Genomic DNA, 20,591 nt, shown 5'->3' on the forward strand with positions numbered 1-20,591 from the left:
GAGTCAAACTGAGCTTTAGAGAGCGAGGCATCCTTACTGAGTTTCACCAGAGTCTCGGTGAACTTCTCACAGTTGATGGCGACTCGACAGAGCAGGTGAATGAACTGATGATAGGACAGGAAGTAGTCCAACAACATCCTGTCATACACCTCATCCTTACCCTACAGGAAACACAAAACCCACCTGATGAATAACTAAAGCTCAGCGTGTGACAGGACTCATGCTCTGGTCTGGTACACACCTTACTGGTCTCCACCATCGAGGGCAGCAGACACATGTTGAGCTCTGGTCTGGGAGGACGAATGTTGTTCTTTCCGCCCATCAGCTTGATATTCTCTCTACAGGGCAGGTACGGGCCAAACGACACTGCAAACACACACAGTGTTACACATCACGATGATGGTGATGATGATGATCAGTGTTGTGCGTCTGAAGGTTTCGGCGAGACTCACTGGGGATGTTGCTGTGGTGGTAGGTGCAGTGGTTGTGCTGCAGGAAGGGCACGAGCGTGTGCAGGAAGTCATGAGGACTCAAGAGCACCAGCTCCTTCAGCACATCTGAGAATAAACATGCATTCAGATCACATTCATCTGCTGCTTCAGTTCATTTGGAGTGCGGTGTGTTTGTTTCGTGGATGTGGAGACTCACCCAGACAGGCGTTACGCAGCTCCGGTGGGCTGTAAGAGTTCAGCAGCGTGAGCAGCTTATGAGCAAAATCAATCCTCTCCTGCCACTGGATCAACGCCTGCTTCACATCTACAGAGGGACACAAATCAGCAGGGATTGAGACATACAAGTGCATTATGGGTTATAGACTACTTTTTGTATTTCATAAGATGCATTATGGGAAATGAGGTACTTCAGTATTATTTCTTTAGTTACATTATGGTAGTGAGTATTTTTCCACTGAACATTAAGGTGCATTATGGGTAATGAGTATTTTTGCATTGCATCAAGGTAGCTCCTGTTCCAGCATTGTTAGCTCAACATGTGACAATGTTTGCATTGTTTTTTCAGTAAATTGGCTGCATTGCTTTTATCTCGCTTGTGATTTTTGAGAGTGTGCAGCATGTGCTTTTTTTATAGATTTTACTTAATGACTTATTTTGCAACACTTCTTAAATTGTATTGTGTGTAATGAGTACTTTTCAGTGCTTGTTAAAGGTGCATTATGGGTAATGAGTACTTTTTCCAATGCTTGTTAAGGTGCATTGTGGGTAATGAGTACGTTTGCATTGCTTCTTGTGGATTATGGGTAATGAGTACTTTTGCATTGCTTAAGGTGCATTTGTGTGTAATGAGTACTTTTGTAATGCTTGTTAAAAAGCATTATGGGTAATGAGTACTTTTGTAATGCTTGTTAAGTTGCATTATGGGCAATGAATACTTTTTCCAATGCTTGTTAAGGTGCATTGTGGGTAATGAGTACTTTTGTAATGCTTGTTAAGATGCATTATGGGTAATGAGTACTTTTGCATTGCTTCTTGTGCATTGTGTGTAATAAGTACTTTTTCAGTGCTTGTTAAGGTGCATTATGGGTAATGAGTACTTTTTTCAATGCTTGTTAAGGTGCATTGTGGGTAATGAGTACTTTTGCATTGTTTCTTATGGTGCATTATAAATAATGAGTCCTTTTGCATTGCTTTTTGTGCATTATGGGTAATGAATACTTTTGCATTGTTTGCTTGTTAACCCTTAAATGACTTTTAACTCTATTGATATTTTAAGAACAATTACAGAAGAATAAAATAAAGCATGTTTTGTTACCTTTTGAAACTTTGAAGGATTCAATTTGAAAAGATAATTTTACCATTGCTGTCATCGTCAGAGCGCACTTCCACAGTACATTCAGCATCTGGCTCATATTCGCAATCTCAACCATATTCTTAAAACTATTGTTTTCAATGAATAAAGGAATAAAGATGCATTGCACGTATTAAGTCATCAGATATTTAAATGTAGTTGTGCAGGAAAAAAACACTTACACGGCTTGTGCGTTAAGACCGTTAGCGGAAGTTAGAGATTACTGTTCATAAAATTTTTTATATGGATATTTTCTTACAAAAGTGCATTGATTTTCTTTATTCACCCCCTGGAGCCATGTGAGGCTTTTTTATGGATGCGCTTTATTAGACTTCTTTTGGACTGTTGGAAGACAGAGGAAATTTTTTAATGTAACACCTATTGGATTTGTCTGAAGGAAGAAAATTTCAAACAACTAGGAGTAAATCATGAACTATTCCTTTAATGGTAATGAGTACTTGTGTACTGCATGTTAAGGTGCATTATGGGTAACAAGCAGTTTTGCATTGCAGGCTTTTGGGTTATGGGTTACTTTATTATTGATTATTCAGGTGCATTATGGGTAATACAGTACTTTTGCATTGCATGGCAGGGTGCATTATGCATAATGAGTACTTGTACTGCAAGTGTAGGTGTATTAAGGGTAAATGAGTAATTTTGTATTGTGAATAGTGCATTATGGATAAGAGAGATTCTGTATAGCATGTTATGGTCCATAAATAATGAAGAACCCTGGAGTTATTTGTTTAATATGGATTATGGGTAATCATAAACTTCAGTGAAGTGTGTGGTGTATTATGGGTTATGCACTACCTTTGCGCTGTAAGTAGGGCCGCGTTGCCTTTAAAACAGACAGGAAAATAGACAGCAGCTCCACCAGATCACCGGTCACGTGACACGCAGTGGCCTCATGGTACATCATGTGTAGGGTGTTGAAGGACTGCAGACAGAGAAAGGTTTAATTCTATACAGCAGTCCATTAGAAATGAAGACGAATGAAAAGAGTGAGACTGTGAATACCTCAGTCATGAGGATGAGTCCTCTGTTGAACACCACCAGCAGTCTGTCTTCATCGTTCTCCAGCAGTATACGGAAGGCACTGAGAGTACACACAGAGATTAGTATGAATGAAAATGTCTCGTAAAATACTTAATAAAGTGTGTGTGTACCTGATGAGAGTGGTCCAGCAGGAGCGTCCGTCCAGACAGCGCAGGTAACAGCTGATGGTGGTCTTCTTAAACTGCTTCACATCCTCCAGCTCTTCCTCTCTCATATCAGACCTCTGAGCCACAAACAACTGCATCAGGTTAAACAACTCCTCCACCGCCTGCAGAGAAAGACAAACAACACCGTGTTATCGATGTGAACTGAATTAAACTGAATAGTTGAGGCTTAAAACATTCATATTCCTTCAGACAGAGACACAGTGACAGACATGTTCAGTAAACTATTGGAAAATGTGGTTTATACACTTTAGGAGGTCAAACTAAACGTAGTATTATTATATGCAGTGCTTTATTTTATTTTAGATTAAAATAATTTGCAAACCTGTAAAAAAATTTGGGACAAGATTTGAGCATTTAAACACTGATTTGATTAAATTTTTATAGCTATAAACATTATTTATACTATTTAAAATACGTAGAAATATTTTAAAGCAAATGTGTAAAAAAAAAATCCCCACAGACAAATTAAATCATTTAAAAGTGAACCTAAATACATTTATATTTGTTTAAAAAAGTTTGCCATTTTTTCCAGCTTTCTATAAAAAAAATAAAATAAAATAAAAAACAAATCAGCATACTAGAAAGATTTCTAAAGGACTAGGGGTGGGCGATATCTCGATATTTAAAATATATCGAGATATTTTTTAAACACGATATGGATTTTGACATATCGTATATATCGATATATTGTTTATATTCTGATTCCGCCACTTTGCTTGTTTGCCTTCCCTGTGCTGTGCTCGCCCCCGCTCGCTCGCCCCCCGCCTCCTTGCTTTTGTCCCCTCTCACCTCGCGTGTAGAGAACTAGTCAAAAAAAAAAAGACAACTGGCTCCATTATATGGAGATACTTCAGTTTTAAGGCGTTGGGCGAACGGCAGGCAGATGTCTACTGTAGGGCCCAATGAAACGCGGACGGAATCGCGGAATCCAGTCATAAAAATTTGAATTTACAGTTTAACGCGGAATGTCACGGAATTGGTCAAATTTTAAATGAATTAATCAAAAGTCGGTCATGCACTTACATCAAATCGCGAAATGGACTAATATCTGCAAATATTAACCCGGAAAAGTCTATTTAAATATGAATCCTGCATGTTCTGCGTGTCTGTGTCAACGAATGGAGCAGAAGCGCGTCTTCATTCATTAAACACGGAAGCTCGCATAACGCTCGCGCTGATTTCATTGTCTTTCCTCTCTCTAAATAAAGACGTGAACACATGAGGAACATCTCCAGAACTGCACTGAGAGTCACTTCATGAGCATCTGACCGTTTGATTTGAGTAAGACTAGCTCATATCACATCATAGACTGTGGTATCACATACACAGAACTGTAAAGGTAAACCCGTCAAAATAAAAGTATTTGACAGAAATCTATTACTATTGTACAGATAGCCCAATACTACTACTATTAAAATGAAACGAACATAATTTTATAAGGAATAATCACACAACATTGATCCCATGTTTTATTTTTAATAGTAAATCCCCTTTGTTTACCAAAAAATAAAGTTTGCTTAATTTTAAATAATTAAAAAATAAATTAAATGAATGTTTTATGCCTTCATTTGATAATCAGAAAAATGTAAATACACAGAATTTCTGAAGGGAAAAAAACATTTCACATAAGGCTATTTTAAGAATGGTTTTTAACTAATTAAGTTGTTTTTATGCATTTAAATAATTGCACTAAAACACAGAATTAGGTAACAATAAAACATATGGTGAAGAAAAAAAATAAAATGTTTCATAGGCCCCTTAACATGTAATATTTGCCATATTTGTTTTTGCAGTAGTTTTTTGGGGGTTATTTTTCCTGTAAAGATATCGAGATATATATCGTATATCGAGATATAGCAAAATATATCGAGATATATTTTTTGCTCCATATCGCCCAGCCCTATAAAGGACCCCATCACAGAAATAAATAACGTTTTAAATTAAATTAAAACAGAAAAGAGTTATTTAACATTTTACAACATTAAATTTTTTTGTAACTGTATTTTTGATCAAATGAATGCAGCCTTGAGCAGAAGAGACTGTCAAAAACTTAAACAACAACAAAAACTTACTAACCCCAAACTTTTGAACGGTGCCAAAGTTACTGATAAACTATGCCATAAATAAAAGAAAAAACATATTTCATGTAATAACTTTGGTAGTGAAGGAGTGTAGGTGCTGTGCTCACCCCTGGGTACTGGCTGGCGTGGGGCGTGAGGTTTTTGAAGGCCCACTGTATGTTCTGGTGGGACGCCAGCTGGCGGGTGAAGGCGGGCGACTGCTCGCAGCACATGCGCAGGATGGCGTAGTACGCCGGCAGCATCCCGCGGTTGAACAGCACCACCTCCTGATCGTCGTGGTCAGCCAGGATGTAGTTGAAGGCGATGTTTTTAGTGACGACAGGGTTTTGGATGATGAGACGCACGTTCTCACTGCAGTCCACGCAGACGTTATACCAGAAGGACAGAAGCGCTTGCTTGTTGTGATTCGTGGCGATGGCCGGTTCTGATAACTTAGGCTGTGAGATCGAGAGAGAGACGCATGAATATGCATCATATGAGCACCTAGAAATGCTTTCATCTGCACGTGAAGTACCTGGAAGAGGTTCCAGAGGTCCATGAAGTAGCTGGAGAACATGAGCTTCTCGGTTTTGGAGATGAGGCAGTAGGTCATGAAGCTGAAGTACTGCACTAGTTTGGTGGTCCCGTGCACCGGCACGTCCACGTAGAGCTTGGCCCGTCCCAGCAGACCCAGCAGCAGGTTGTAGACCTGGTGGAGAACCACGGTGGTGTCGGGACTCAGCGGGAGGTCCCGCGTGGGGATGTGAAGGGAGCGCGTGGAGCGGAACATCTGACGAAACGAGTTGCTCGGGATGAGAGACACCAGCAGATACGCCGCCGCTGAGAGAGAGAGAGAGAGAGTCACAAAATAACATCAAATCTGACATTTTATCAAGCAAAGATATATTACTATAAAAATAAGACTTGCTATCTATTTGTAGATGTTTGTGGGGATGCATTAAATGTTTTTTTAAGGAATATTCAGATATTTTGAAGCATGTTTGTAGTTCTTAAAGGTCTTATAATGTGAATTCATATATACACTACTATTCTACTACTGCAAGTCTGGGGAAGAGTTATCATCATTAACTAAACCTGAAAAAAAAACAAAAAAAACATTTTTGTTAGTTATAAAATCTAAAAACTTATAATGAATATAATAAAATAAAAAATAAATTAAATTCATACTATAATAAATAAAATTACTGTTTTATTACACAGCAAGGCAACAGTTCTCATTTTTGTTAAGCTTTAGTTGAAGTATTAAAATAACTAAAACAAGCATAAAAACTATACAGTCATATTTTTTAAGAAAATAAATACAAATGCCAACAATAAAATTACAAAAAAGTTTGAAACTAAGAAATGAAAACAGAAAATTAAAATATAATGAAAAACTATAATATAAGTCTTATTAGCTCGCCAAGGCTTTTTGATCAATAATATAGTAAAAATACTGTGAAATATTACTATTCAGTATTTTCTACTGTAATGAATTTTAAAATGTAATTTTCAGCATCATTCCTCCAGTCTTCAGTGTCACATGATCCTTCAGAAATCACTCTAATATGCTGATCTGCAGCTCAAGACACATTGATTATTATTATTATTGACACAATCCTGATTATTATCAACGTTGAAAACATCTGTGCTGCTTCATATTTTTGCAGAAATGTGGATACTCAGGATTCTTTCATTAATATTAAATACAAATAGAACAGCACTTATTTGAACTAATCTTTTGTAATGTTATAAATGACTGTACTGTCACTTTTAATCAATTTAATGCATCCTTGCTGAACCGAAGTATAGTTTTAATTTTTTTACATGCATTTTTACTATTAAAAATACATTATTTATTATTTACAATTCAAATAAATTTGTACTTACTGACCCCAAACTTTTCATTTTATATATATATATATATATATATATATATATATTTAGTGTGTGTGTGTGTGTGTGTGTGTGTGTGTAGATTGTGTGTTCTTACATGTTCGGACTCGTGGGTAGTTGTGCGCCAGCAGAAACCTCTCCACCCAGTTCTCCATGTTCTGCAGGACCCAGCTGTGAGCCAGCTTATTACGCGGCGTCTGGACGGCCAACCAGTCCAAACACTGAGACGGGTTATACTCGATCACCTGACAGACAGAGGCAGGTGGTAAAGCAGTGTTTCAGTGGAGAGGAGAGTAAGCAGAAGAGAGATGGACTGTGTGTGCACAGATGTACCTCCCAGATCCTCTGCAGGATGTAGGACGCAAACGAGGGCATTCCTGGAGGACCGGCAGCAAACTCCATCAGCATCGTCAGCAGCTTGAAGAACGGATTCGCCGCCTGTCAGACACACGCAAAATGTTAGTTAGTGTGTGTAAGAATAAAAGAAGAATAGCAGCGAGAGCTGGACTTACCTCTGGAGTCAGTTTAGCGATGGAGGTGAACAGCATCGACACGATCTACACCAGCAGAAGAACACAAACCATCAGATCTTATGCTGTCGTTTGATATAACTGCTTGCATGCTTAGATATAATCTGAGCACAAAGACTTTTCCAAGAAATAAGATACACTGCTGTTAAAAAAATTGTTTTGTAATGTTGAGCACGTGCATCAAATTGATTGAAAGTGACAGTAAAGACATTTATAATGTTACAAAAGATTCCCATTTCAAAAAATGCTTCCTATTAAATCAACAACTACTTAAAATATGAAGGAGCATACGTTGATAATAGTAAAATCTATATATTTCTTAATGCAGCAAATCAGCATGACTTCTGAAGGATCATGTGACCCTGAAGACTGGAGGAAGCGTTATAATGAGCTTCATCTAGAAACACTAGAAGTGTGTGTATCGTACGTGTTCAGCCAGGCGGTTGTTGTATCTGCAGAGGCTGAATATGAGGTTGCAGGTCTGTCTGATGTTGATGCTGTCTCTGATGTGTTGGAACAGGAAGGGGAAACCTTTTCCTCCGGTCAGCGCGGCCATGTCACTCTGAGACAGAGTCAAGTGTCTACAGACAGAGACGAATGGTCAGAGATTACGCCTCTATTACAGTAAAAACTCTGTCCGGTGTCTTTAACAGCCCTAAAATAGGTTTCATTTTCTTTGAAAGAATTTGAAGGTGAACTATGATCTGTTAGGAGTGAAATATGATATGCTTTGTACCTCTCAGATCTGGACTGCTCCACCAGCAGAGCTATGAGAGCGATCATCTTCTCCAGAGCGGCCGGACGGTACTTCTCCTCCGCCAGTGACAGGATGTCCTCCTCTTCATCCTCCTCACCCTCCTCCTCCTCAGATAACACCTCCACCTGAGGCTGAGACAGAGAGATGGACGTTATGATCTGAGATCAGGGAAAGCCTGAATCAGAGAAGATCAAGACTTGATGAGACGCCACTCACATTTTCGGGTCCTTTAGTGCCTATGTAGAAATGCACCATTATAGAAATGGCTTGCAAAGATAAGAGGAACTGACTCTGTGGAGACAAAAAAATATAATTTTATTAAAAAGAAGAAATTATTTTTATAAATGTATACTATTTAAATTTTAATTAATCTTACTAATTTTTATAAATTATTTATTTTTAATATATATTTTTTTTTTAATATTTTTTTTTAAATAACTAAGTTAAATAAGTAAATAAATAAAATGCATGCACACTTAAATTAAATAAATACATACGTTAAATAAGTAGGTAAAATAAATACAATTACATTTTTAAAAAGTAAAAAAATAAATAGAAATAAGTAAATAAATAAATGCTTAAACAGCCGTTACCTCCTCTTCTCCCATTTTGGCAAACTCGTATAGAAAGGCAAAGTATTCGGTCAGATGTTTGCTGTGCGGCTTCACTCCGTGCTCCATGATTGACAGCAGTGTTTTGACGAACCGCGTCACGCAGGAGCGGCTGCCGATGTCTTCCACTGGCCCGTCCATGTCATCAGATCTGCAGACAGAGCAGAACAACACAAATGAGAACGTCCCCAGAAGGATTTCACAGGATCACAGCATGTGTGTTTGGAGATTGAGGACAGGATGGTTATCTGGCATCAGAGGAAGACGTCACACACCCGTCCTCCATGCCCGGCTGCAGGTACAGGTGAGCGTGGACCGGTCTGAGCCGCTGGATCACGTGAATACACAACCGCTGAAACATCTGCAACATCACAGCAGCACATTAACTAGTTTTGTAAATGCAAATGTTTTCTTATAAGGGAAGGGTGTGGGTTTCTGTTAATAATAATAATCTTCATTTAGGAGAAAGCTTTCAATAAAGGTGTTTATGTGACACTCACCTGACGTACAATCTGATTGGGACACTTGATGAGAATCTGCATTGGCCACCAGTTATCATCTGCCATCTGATCCAAAAACCACTGCGCACACAAAAACACAGACACAGTGATCTCATCAGCTCTCTCCGTTTATTTGGCTCTAAAGTGATTTTACAGAAGCACGGGAAACAAGCTGCGTAATGTGTCTTCTTTTTTTTTTGGTCCCCATGAAGGAAACCTAATATAAAAATGCAGACAGTTTTTTGTGAGGGGTAGGATTAGGTTTTTACAGTATATAAAAACCGCTATGTCTGTGGAATGTTCCCATAAAACATGGACACCACTGTGTGTGTGTGTGTGTGTGTGTGTGTGTGTGTGTTACCTCGCAGGCAGCTTGGCTATTGTTAAACTGTTTGGTCAAGAGTTCAATCCACTGCAGCATTGTGGGCTGAGAGGAAAAAAAGAATTAAATGTTTAATTGCAATAACAAACAATTACTGAAACACTGCTGAAAATGCCTCTATACCTTTTTATTTTATTTTAGGTATTTTAAAATAAAATACCTTTTCTTTGGAGTGGATGAATGTCTCCAGAACAAACGATGTGCTGAGCTGTGAGAGAAAGAGAGGAAAACATCTCGATTCATGCACCTCGTGGACAGAAACTCTAAATGATTCATCTAAATGATGCCACTTCATCAGTTAGACTCACTTTTGCCGTCATGAGCGACACGGATTTAGGATCGGGTAAAGTGCTGGGAATACTGCTGCACAGCTGCCACATAAAACTACAGAGAAATAACACAAGAACAGAAGAGAACGAGAGCACAGAGCATTTACATACATTTAGAAATCAAATGGTTTCTACATTGAAAAAATAAACTACAAGTAAAGATGAGAACACAATAGCAGAATGTATATCACCATGCATAAAAAAATAATAATAATTCAAGAGTTATCAAAGACATAGTTTTGTGAGCGCTCTCTTACCCGAAGTATGTGTGTTCAAAGATGTTCTTGTCCTGGAGAAACTGCATGTTGTCGTGCCAGATCCACTGTGAGAGAGACAGAGAGAGATGAGCGGTCAGTGAAACGGTCAGGTGTGTGCAGTGAAGACTGACGGGTGAGGGCTGTACCTCCAGAAGGTCAGGAGAGATGTCAAAGGTCAAGTCCTTCTCATTCTCCTCCTCCACTCTCTTGTAAAACAGCATGTAGGCACTGTGGGTCTGAAGAAGGCAAAGCATTTCTGAGGATTGCAAAAGCTCAACCAAGACTTATTTAAATAATAATAATAATAATAATTACTATAATATTAAATATTTAAATACCTAAATAACCTGTACTTCACTATATTACAAATAAATCCTAATCTAATCATGACAAACTAAGTATAGTTGGAAAGGTCTAAGACTCCTAAAATAGATATTTTACCAATCTGATTTGTTAAAAATGATGTAGGAAAATTAACAGATTAATTTATGGCAAGAGTGCACCTCAAAAACCTACATAATATGAGTCTTCTTTGTTGCCTTTTTCTCTTTCACACTTTAGAAATCATCAGAAATTATATATCGCTTGAACACTTAAAATCTCAAAATACATCCTTTGAAACCCAGTTTAAATTCAAACATTGCATTAAAATCATGTTGCAAAATATTTTCAGTCATGAATTATAAAAATTCATGCACTTTCAAGTCTATGTTCAAAAATTAAGTGGCAGTTAACAGGTTAAATAAAATATTAATGTACAAAGAGTGCATTACTTTTACTATAATAATTACAATTCATACGTAAAATAAAATGATTATAATAATAAATTCAAAAAGTTATATTTAGATTATTGTTCTGTTGTTCTAGAATAAATATTAATCACAAAACCAACCTTCTCAAAGGAGAAATCCATGAACTTGTCTGTGACAGAGTCATATGTTTTTGTCTAGAATGAGACGAGAGCATTTTTGAATTAAAACCAACATTTATGTATTTATATGAGTTTATCCTAAACGCTTATAGAAGGACCTACTGTCATCTCTCCACCAAAACACTCCGAGGCCAGCTGGGCCGAATCAAACGACTTCACCTCTGCATCGTTAAACAGATACCTGCACCAGGAAATGACATCATCACAAACACATACGATCAGCGATCACTTGCAGACTTTGGGCTGAAACGGCTCAGTGTGGACGCTCACCATCTGTTATTGCGGTAAGCGTGAGGGTTGACGATGTCCCGGATGAAGCTGTAATAATGGCCGCCGTCCGCCGTGCCCGTGTGCACCGTCACACCGATGAGGTCATACTCGTAACTCTCCGCCACTTTGGCATCACTGTCATCAAGGAAACCTGCACATGAGATCACGTTAGCTGACTGGAGGAGACAAATGTGATATAAAAACAGTGTTTCAGCAGCAAGACAGAAGAATAATCCACTCTACCTTCCTTCCGGTCTCCTTTGGCCATGAGGAAGTCCTCGGTGTACGGCGTCATGTCGAGCCGCAGCGGGAAAGAAAAGTGCGTGTTCACTTTTTCCTTCATCATGGTCACCATGTTGAACGTGTAGCGCATTGTGTTAAAGCTCAAGATCCGCGGGAGCTTCTTAAAACAAGCTCTGAGAGACACACACAGACAGCTGTCAGAAAACACTGCACAGAGAGATTCCAGCTCTCAGAGAGGAGGAAGAGAGCAAACTGTACCGTTTTTCAGCGCGGACCTTCTTCCCACACTGAGAGCAGGTGTACATATTATCACCCTCCAGAGTGTCCTTAATGGTCACCTCGTCCAGAGACTCCTGCAGCACAGAGACAGACACGGATGATGACTCTACAGTAGTTTTAGGGCTCGATGCGGTGAGACAGTGGTGGTTTCTATAACTCTTGAAATGCTCTGTTCATCTCCTTGACTTATTACTGATATAACCAACATGATAACCCTGTCACATTACTTAATCAGTATATAAGAGTGATTTCTGAAGGATCACGTGACACTGAAGACTGCAGTAATGATGCTGAAAATTCAGCTTTGATCACAGGAATAAATTACAGTTCACAATATATATTCAGTAAACAGTATTTGGAATACATAGGGGGAAAAAAATACAATTTTTTTTTTTTTTTACACAATTAAGGCCTTTTATATAATGGTTTAATCTCATTTAACCTCTATAATATAATCTCACAGTATGAGAGCAATATAACTCTTCTGTTTGTCAACAAGGTACAGACATAAATGGTCTTGCGCAGTATTTCTTTGTGTCTTATACTTATTTTGGCCTCTTCAAGCTCAGTCATGAGAAAAAGTTTTTTTTTGCAGACAAAATACGTGCAGATAAAAAAAAAAAAACAGTAAATATTGTGTGCATTATTTACAGTCAAGGCTAGCACTAGCCATTTTCCACTGACCCACCCAAAACATGTTGATTGTTATTTTTTCCAATAACAATGCAAGACTTATCAACTCACATAAAAACAGAGCAATGGCACTAGAAGTTACTCCGTAAACAATTCAAATAAGCCTGCGGCAAGCTTAAACTGATAGTGCTTTAGCATTAATAATTACAAATAGCTATTGGTACTTTAAAATACACAATAGCATCTAAAAAATCAGCCATTGAAAAGCCTGTGTTTAGTAGTTCATCCTTTCTGTGACCTGTACACAGAGCATTACGTTTCCTTCTGATGAGTTTGTGTGTGAAAGAGAAACACTCACGTAGATGTTCTTCATATCAGCCACCTGACATCTGACGGTGTAAAACTCCTCCGCCGTCTGACTCACGTGATCACAGTCCTACACACAGATATCCAATCAAACGCTCACTCAGGGAAAGACATTACCGTACACACAAGAGCTGCAGGTTCACACAGCTCGGTCTTACCAGTGAAACCACATTGTTGGTGATGACGCCTCCAAACAGCGTTTTGACAGTGTTTTTCTGAAACGACAACGCAGCATTACACATCCAGGACTATTTCACGAAGCACGCTCAAAGCTGTTTATAAACACAGAGACGGCTGTCGTACCAGGCCCTGGGACATCTCCTCTATCTTGGTGATGAGGTCTGTGAAGAACTCGGTCATGTCTTTCTGCTCTCCTGTGTTCAGAGGCTGTTTGTCCATCGTGTAGGTCTTACAGAAGGGACGAGGGTTGTACGCCTTCCTCTCGCTCTCCTGCACATGCACACCGGAGAACAGATTCACATCACATCTGCAGTCACGAGAGGGCATCACATGATTTGATAAAGTAACATACCATTAGATAAGTGAACATCTTCTGCAGCTCCAGCAACGTGGTCTTATGCTTGATGTCCTCTGAATACTGTATATAAAGCACAGACATATACAAATATTACTAGAATACAAAAATCCAACAACATCCAGTGTGTTGCATCCAATGCACATTTCAATTATTTCAACTGTGGTAAAATGATGGTAATGCATGGCCTGTGCATTTATGATATTGTAGTAGTAGCCCTTTGCATTTATGCATTTAATCAGCGAGGATGTATTTTTTCAACTGATAACCAGAAATGTTTTCTGAGCAGGAAATCAGCATATTACAAATGATTTCTGAAGGATCACGTGACACTGAAGACTGGAGTATTGATGCTGGAAATTCAGCTTCGATCACAGGAATAAATACAATTTTAAAATCTATATTCAAACAGAGAAGAGGTCTGAGCGTCAGTTTTGTAAACTCACTTTAGAGGTAAAGACGGCCTGTCTGGCCTCGGGGATCATGTAGAGCTGCTGGATGGTGGAGGCCAGGTAACACGTGGCGCCCAGGTTAGTCAAGCCCACGAAACGGCACTCGGCTCTGACATCATCATGGGGCCAGTAATCCCACTTATACGGAGCATGAGACGCTAAAAACAAACAAACAAACAAACACTAAAGATCAAACCAGGGCACTCGTGCACATACATGAGAATTGACTTTTCTGTGTTGCTATTGTTAAAAGAACTCAAACTATTAAAATGGCTTTAGTTGAAAAGAAAATACAAAAATAAAATTATATATATATATAATATAATATTTAAGTAATGTAAATTACAAATTTTGAACATAAAATGAGTTTAAATTGAATTACTAAAATTAGTAAAAAAATAATAATAATAATAAGATAAAATAGCAATAAACACAATAAACTGATAAAAAAAATTATAAGTCAACTTTGTGTGCTTTTTAATACATGTGAGATTTAAAAGCATAGTGAGTCTTCCTTAAATCAATTTATGAGGACAACCTTTAATAATTAAGATGATTTAGTTTCTAAAATCATCTACATCTAAAAAAAACAACAACAACACAACAATAGTTGATGCATTAACTATGAGCAATACATCTTTTACACGATTTATGAATCTTTGCTTATGTTAGTTAATAAAAAAAACACCTGTTTCTTCTTAGTTCAGTAGTTTTTTTTTTTTTTAATGCATTAGTAAATGTTGAAATTAAAATTAACTGAGTAATAATGCTTTAGACCAGTGATCCTCAAATCTGGCTCGCGAGATCCACTTTTCCTGCAGAGTTTAGCTCCAACCCTACTCAAACACACCTAGCATCCTGAAGACACTGATTAGCAAACTCAGGTGTGTTTGATTAGGGCTAGAGCTAAACTCTGCAGGAACCTGGATTTGAGGATCACTGCTTTAGAAGTATTTTTCCTTGTTAGTTCATGTTAGCTAATGTACTTAACCAAATAAGTTAAATAAGGAAGTGTATTGTATTAAGTGTTAACATAAATCTAATCAGCCTAAGCCGCAGAAGTCAGAGATGGGACAGGAAGCCACTGCAGCACACTCACGGTTGTGGCGCTCACCCTGCATGTGCTGGGACATGACCCAGTTGTGCAGCAGTCTGTAGTTCTCCACCGAACCCTTGACCACCTCCACCAGCAGGTCGTAGGCTGCGGCGCGGGCCGCGGGACTCTTGCATTTGGGCTGCTGGCGGTCCTTCAGGCTGGGCAGGAGGAACAGCAGATCATACGTGTCCCTGAGGAACTCCTGACCCTCTCGAGAAAACTTAAAGGGAGGCTTGTGCTTCAGGACGCTGGTGGCGAGACGCAGGAGACCCGTCAGACCGTCGTCCTCGATCGCCCCGTCCTGCTGGTCCAAAATCTCACGACTGCAAGTGGAAAAACAACAGCGTGCTCAAAGCTCAATGGCTTCACAGTAGTTACAAAGATAAATGATGCATTTACTTTCTAGTAGCATGATGTTCCCAGTGATTTTCCATTAAAATGTCTAACTAATACAGTTTGTGTGTGCTCTGGAGGAGTGAGTAACACGTTTCAGAAGGAAAGTGCTGCAGTAACCCTAGCAGAAGGAGTGTGTTTGACCTGCGGATGCAGTCGGCCAGGTGTCGCGCCAGGGCGTCCAGGTCCAGCAGGGTGGTCTGACTGGTGTCTTTCACATGGATGTTGTCGATGAGTTTACACAGCAGCCAGAAATACTCCTTACAGCCGGTGTGAAACATGGCCTCCTCCTCAAAGTCCTCCAGCTGCAGCGGCGAAACCACACACACACACACAGTCTCATTTAAAGGAATTGCACACCCAAAAAAAGAAATGGTTAAATAACACTGAGCAAGCACTTAAGAGTTGTAATCCCCAACTAAATCTATAAAAAAGAAATCTGTGTTCAGTGATATAAAAGAAATATAACCCTGGATTCACAGACCAGCTTAAGGATAGTCCAATACTAAAATGCATGTTTGAGCTGAATCCACTGAAAATATCTTAAAATATGTCAGTGCCTTTGTTCTGTCTCAAGAAGCATTTTTATTAAAGATGCCTAAATATCTTAATTTAACTAAAGCCTAATCCTGATTTAAACTAAGCCCAATCTGTGAAACCGAGCCGTAATGTAATATAATTTATATTATTTAATTTAATTTTAATTTATAAACAAAATTTGCAACACAAACAAAAGTGATAAAACGTATAAATGCTTACGCAACTCAAATCAACTCTGTAATAATTTAAAACAATAAAATGCAATTTACAAAAATGAAATAAAATAATTCAAATACAAAATTTTAATTAAATTTTTTATGACTATTTAGAAGAGAAAACACAGACAAAGCATTATATAATTACCAAAAATTTAACAAAAATTAAAATGAAGGACAAAAATATACAATAAAATAAATTTTTATACACATATATAACGTATTTTTCGGACTATAAGTCGCACCTAAGTGTAAGTCGCTTCAGTCCAAATATAAGTCAAGACGAGGAAAAAAACACAAGTCGCACTGGACTATAAGTCGCATTTATTTAGAACCAAGAACCAAGAGAAAACATTACCGTCTAAAACCGCAAGAGGGCGCACTATGTCTTCAGTGTAGACTACAGGAGCACTGAGCAGCATAGAGCGCCCTCTGGCGTCTGGAGACAGTAATGTCTTCTCTCGGTTCATAAAAAATTAATTTTGAGAAGTCCGGAATATACGGTACAAAAAAACACTAAAATAAGACTGGCACATAGATATAGTCAGTGTTTGTACTCACTCTCGGGGGTTTCAGTGCTTGTGCGTCTGGCAGGAACTTGAGCAGTGTGGACGCAGCGAGCAGCAGGAAGGATCTGTTGATGGATTCTCCTCCCTCCAGACCTGACAGAGACAGCTTATACAGACCACTGCACGCCTCCTGACGCACCGCCGTCTGCAGATACAGGTCAACCACAGGATGAAAATACAATCCCAAACAGCATTCCTGCAGCTCCAGCAGCAGAACCAAGTCAATGGTCAATACCAAGCCAAACTTAATGCAACCAAATGTGAAAATTTTACAAAAAATAGCCATTTTTGACAGCCCTACTACGTGACCTTAATTAGTGTCCTTGATCAATAGAATTAATTTCAGAGAAGGGTAAAATCCTGACATTCATTGGTGTACCTCGGGGATGAGCAGCGTGAGCTTCTTGAGCCAGTCGTGCAGATGTTCACTATCAGCCAGACTGGACTTCACCAGAGAACAGCAGTGAGCCCAGCTCACCAGCAGCCACATGGAGTAATGAGTCACTGCATGGACATTAACAATAATAAATATTGATGAAACACCACCAATAATGACAGAGAAGCAGAAACATGCACAGATATAGAACCAATGTTGTGCTTACCCTCGTGTCTGGATCTGTGATCTGATTGGGCCTTCAAAACCCTGCAGGATAATCACAAGACAGAAGGGTTATAAAACATTGCAAGTAAATAAAGCTACAGATGAGGTGAGGATCTTGTGTTTGCCCGTGTTATTCACCTGTGCGCCAGATTGTCGTAGGTGTAGGCCACGTTGATGAGCCGCTGGATGAGATTGGTGCCTTGCACAAGACTTAAAAAAACCTGACGGAGAAGACAATCACAACATTTAGAAAAAGCAAGTATACAAAGACCTAAAAAAAAACATTTAGACGCAGTTTCACACCTCTGTGAGACGAGGTATATGCAGGCCCTTCCCATGATCCCCGGCGGTTTTGCGGGACTTCCCCGGCCACGCCCTCTTCCTCTGTGAGTCTGTGAGACCAGACCAGGCGAAAACGTCATGATAGGCCAGGTCCAGATCGGCCGGATCCACCGCGAACTGACAAACGAGCTTGAGCAGACACGCGAGACAGTCCAGCAGCCACTAGACCGAGAGAAGAGAAGAAACATGATGTCCACCGCAGCGGGAAAGAGCATGTCCTGGACCTAACTCACCTCAACGTCAAGAGGGAAGAAGAAATAACGGTTATATGACACTCACCACAGTCCAGGACTCTTGTTCTTTCGGCTCTAAAATGGCAGAGTTAAAAATGTCCAGCAGAAGCTGAAGACCCCCAGACGACACAAACTACAGGAGAGACACAGGTGGAAACAAACAAACAAACTGCATAAGAGTTTTACCAAAGCCCATAAGTGTGGTGTTCAAATGAGTATAGTTCCCTAGTTCGTATGTGAACACACAATAGCTGATTTCCAGTGGAAGTGGAAGAGAAGGAGTTTGTACCTTACAGCTCCAGGTGTTCTTGCTGTTCTCGATCTGTTCCTCACTGGAGTCGTCAGAGTCTGGATACAGATCACTGTAACTGCCCTGAAACACACACACACACACACGTGTTTCAGGAGACCAGACATCTGCAGATCTGCATGTGTGAGTGTGATTCTGGACGTGTACCGTAGACTCGCGGTGAATCCTGCGGTTGGGTTTGCCGAGGGCCTCTATGATTTCTAAAGCGTAGAGCAGCTTATGAGGGCTCTTGATCCTCAGCAGATCCTTCCAGCACAAACCGTCAGATCCCTAACGCCACGGGGAACACAAATCAAACTTCATGCACAGCGCAATGAACAAAAACATATGTAGAAGCAATTTTCACTCAGAAATTAGTAGGAGATTTAATAGTAAATGCCTGGTACACTGACATAAAAGTGAAGCAGAAATTGTTGAATTTGGAAGTTAAAAGTTAATTTCTAAAGTATAAAAATATATGAAGAGTTTATTTGCAAAAACAGATAATGCAAACTTCAAAAATCATGTTTTTAATTATGCTATCATGTTTTGTGTTAGTTAACTGTATTTTTTAGTAATTCAAAATAACCCAACTTCAGCTTTTAACTGAGATTAATTGGAATGCACAATGAAAAAAGCAAATTAACTATTCATATATAACATGTTCTATGACAAGTACATACAATTTCTTATTATAATGTATTATTATATAAATTAACAAAATGTCTTATTATTTTAATGTATTCATTTCCCACCCCAAAACTAAAAACTAAAATCTATTTGTTTAATGCAAATAAACAAGTAGAAAAAAAAAAAAAGAAATTGCAGATTGAAACAGATTGAAATATGACATTTTGTAGTAGAAAACAATTAACTATTTAATGGAAATCTAATGTTAATTTTGACTCATATTTTGGATTAAATGTGCAATTTTATAGAAAGACATTAAAAAATGTGTGATACATTATAAATCATGCTTCAATAAACTTTGCTTTTACAGTGTACATGTCCAGGCTAACAAACGGTGATAAATGAATGTGTAGCAGGGGTCATGTGACTGACCGTGTCATCGGAGATGTTCTGGAAGGCCTGGAGCATGCTGGGACACGTGGGCAGCAGCATGAGCAGCTCCCACACACGACGGGACAGATTCTCTGCGTGGAGGTGCAGCTCCTCACAGCGAACACTCTGCAGGAGGAACACACTGGATTGGATGCTGGTTTAACCCCGTCTGGACCGGGTCTGAGGCGTGGAGCTGGACGTTACCTCAGTGCTGTGCTGGGGTCTGTCGGGGCCGGGCGGTTTGAAGCAGGCCAGCATCTCCAGCAGGTCGAAGAGGGTGGTGAGGTGGGGCTCCTGCAGGAGCAGTAGCATGGGGATGTGCTCCTTCTGAGGGGGCGGCAGACACGAGGCCGGCAGCTGGACTCCCTCGCCCTTCCTCTCCCTCCGCGGAGCGCCCAGAGACACAAACACCATCTGACCGCACACACAAGCGTCTCTTAGCGTTTTATGTCTAGTGATGTGGACTCACAGGTGTATGTGGATTTGTTTGGTCACCTGCATGTCCTTGAAGCCGAGCTCATGAAGGGTCTTCTCATCATAGTCCGTGGTCAGCTCGTGTCCGGATGAGATCATGCGCACCGGACCCATCAGACCACCTGCACACACACACACACACACACACACACAGTTTACCGGTCAAATCCCACTACGAAATGTTGCCATGTAAACATTCATTTGAACTGTTCCCTGATTATACATTTTAACTCTTTTTACAAAGTCACAAATATATGATACAGTAAATAAATAAAACCTCTTATTAATATCAGATTTTTTTGCCCCAAACAAGGCAAGGCAAGTTTATTTATATAGCACATTTCGTACACAATGGTAATTCAAAGTGTTTTACATAAAAGAAAGTAAAATAATCATGAAGAAAAATAACAAAAATAAAACAAGCAATTTTCAAACTTTTAAAATGATTAAGACATTTAAAAACAGTTAGAAAATGATTTTACATGAAATTAAAATAAAACATTGAAAATATAGTGCAATCAGTTTGGACATTTGACAGTGCTCATTTAATAAATGCACAGCTAAACAGATGGGTTTTGAGTCTAGATTTAAATGTGACTAGTGTTTTAGCACATCTGATCTCTTCTGGAAGCTGATTCCAGCTGCGGGCAGCATAGTAACTAAAGGAGGACTCCCCTTGTTTTGTGTGATCCCTTGGTATTTCTAACTGACTTGACC

The 20,591-nt window shown here is 39.2% G+C and overlaps 1 protein-coding gene across 4 annotated transcripts in view; it reads right to left on the reverse strand.

The window, feature by feature from the left end:
* LOC113097564 (ubiquitin carboxyl-terminal hydrolase 34-like) overlaps positions 1 to 20,591 on the reverse strand; it is a 43,054-nt gene that overhangs the window by 3,723 nt on the left and 18,740 nt on the right. For 2 of the 4 annotated variants that reach the window (XM_026262800.1, XM_026262801.1), the window contains exons 27-72: positions 19,896 to 19,996; positions 19,605 to 19,814; positions 19,401 to 19,526; positions 18,507 to 18,629; positions 18,339 to 18,422; positions 18,096 to 18,182; positions 17,778 to 17,978; positions 17,613 to 17,695; positions 17,476 to 17,516; positions 17,253 to 17,377; positions 16,866 to 17,018; positions 15,694 to 15,854; positions 15,160 to 15,479; positions 14,055 to 14,218; positions 13,606 to 13,671; positions 13,377 to 13,523; positions 13,232 to 13,288; positions 13,066 to 13,143; positions 12,054 to 12,148; positions 11,796 to 11,968; positions 11,553 to 11,703; positions 11,385 to 11,463; positions 11,244 to 11,297; positions 10,498 to 10,587; positions 10,352 to 10,416; positions 10,074 to 10,149; positions 9,926 to 9,973; positions 9,745 to 9,810; positions 9,384 to 9,464; positions 9,159 to 9,244; positions 8,866 to 9,034; positions 8,489 to 8,563; positions 8,252 to 8,403; positions 7,943 to 8,096; positions 7,498 to 7,542; positions 7,319 to 7,423; positions 7,083 to 7,230; positions 5,625 to 5,929; positions 5,218 to 5,547; positions 2,973 to 3,130; positions 2,824 to 2,902; positions 2,617 to 2,743; positions 649 to 756; positions 453 to 557; positions 242 to 366; positions 38 to 161 (exon numbers count right to left, since the gene is read on the reverse strand). In XM_026262800.1, the coding sequence (XP_026118585.1) occupies positions 38 to 161; positions 242 to 366; positions 453 to 557; positions 649 to 756; positions 2,617 to 2,743; positions 2,824 to 2,902; positions 2,973 to 3,130; positions 5,218 to 5,547; positions 5,625 to 5,929; positions 7,083 to 7,230; positions 7,319 to 7,423; positions 7,498 to 7,542; positions 7,943 to 8,096; positions 8,252 to 8,403; positions 8,489 to 8,563; positions 8,866 to 9,034; positions 9,159 to 9,244; positions 9,384 to 9,464; positions 9,745 to 9,810; positions 9,926 to 9,973; positions 10,074 to 10,149; positions 10,352 to 10,416; positions 10,498 to 10,587; positions 11,244 to 11,297; positions 11,385 to 11,463; positions 11,553 to 11,703; positions 11,796 to 11,968; positions 12,054 to 12,148; positions 13,066 to 13,143; positions 13,232 to 13,288; positions 13,377 to 13,523; positions 13,606 to 13,671; positions 14,055 to 14,218; positions 15,160 to 15,479; positions 15,694 to 15,854; positions 16,866 to 17,018; positions 17,253 to 17,377; positions 17,476 to 17,516; positions 17,613 to 17,695; positions 17,778 to 17,978; positions 18,096 to 18,182; positions 18,339 to 18,422; positions 18,507 to 18,629; positions 19,401 to 19,526; positions 19,605 to 19,814; positions 19,896 to 19,996 (5,700 nt within the window). The remainder of the gene's footprint in view (positions 1 to 37; positions 162 to 241; positions 367 to 452; positions 558 to 648; positions 757 to 2,616; positions 2,744 to 2,823; positions 2,903 to 2,972; positions 3,131 to 5,217; positions 5,548 to 5,624; positions 5,930 to 7,082; positions 7,231 to 7,318; positions 7,424 to 7,497; positions 7,543 to 7,942; positions 8,097 to 8,251; positions 8,404 to 8,488; positions 8,564 to 8,865; positions 9,035 to 9,158; positions 9,245 to 9,383; positions 9,465 to 9,744; positions 9,811 to 9,925; positions 9,974 to 10,073; positions 10,150 to 10,351; positions 10,417 to 10,497; positions 10,588 to 11,243; positions 11,298 to 11,384; positions 11,464 to 11,552; positions 11,704 to 11,795; positions 11,969 to 12,053; positions 12,149 to 13,065; positions 13,144 to 13,231; positions 13,289 to 13,376; positions 13,524 to 13,605; positions 13,672 to 14,054; positions 14,219 to 15,159; positions 15,480 to 15,693; positions 15,855 to 16,865; positions 17,019 to 17,252; positions 17,378 to 17,475; positions 17,517 to 17,612; positions 17,696 to 17,777; positions 17,979 to 18,095; positions 18,183 to 18,338; positions 18,423 to 18,506; positions 18,630 to 19,400; positions 19,527 to 19,604; positions 19,815 to 19,895; positions 19,997 to 20,591) is intronic. The other 2 variants (XM_026262802.1, XM_026262803.1) reach the window with 1 other exon arrangement.

This window comes from Carassius auratus, unplaced genomic scaffold (genome assembly GCF_003368295.1).
Source record: "Carassius auratus strain Wakin unplaced genomic scaffold, ASM336829v1 scaf_tig00216332, whole genome shotgun sequence".
Lineage (NCBI taxonomy): Eukaryota > Metazoa > Chordata > Actinopteri > Cypriniformes > Cyprinidae > Carassius > Carassius auratus.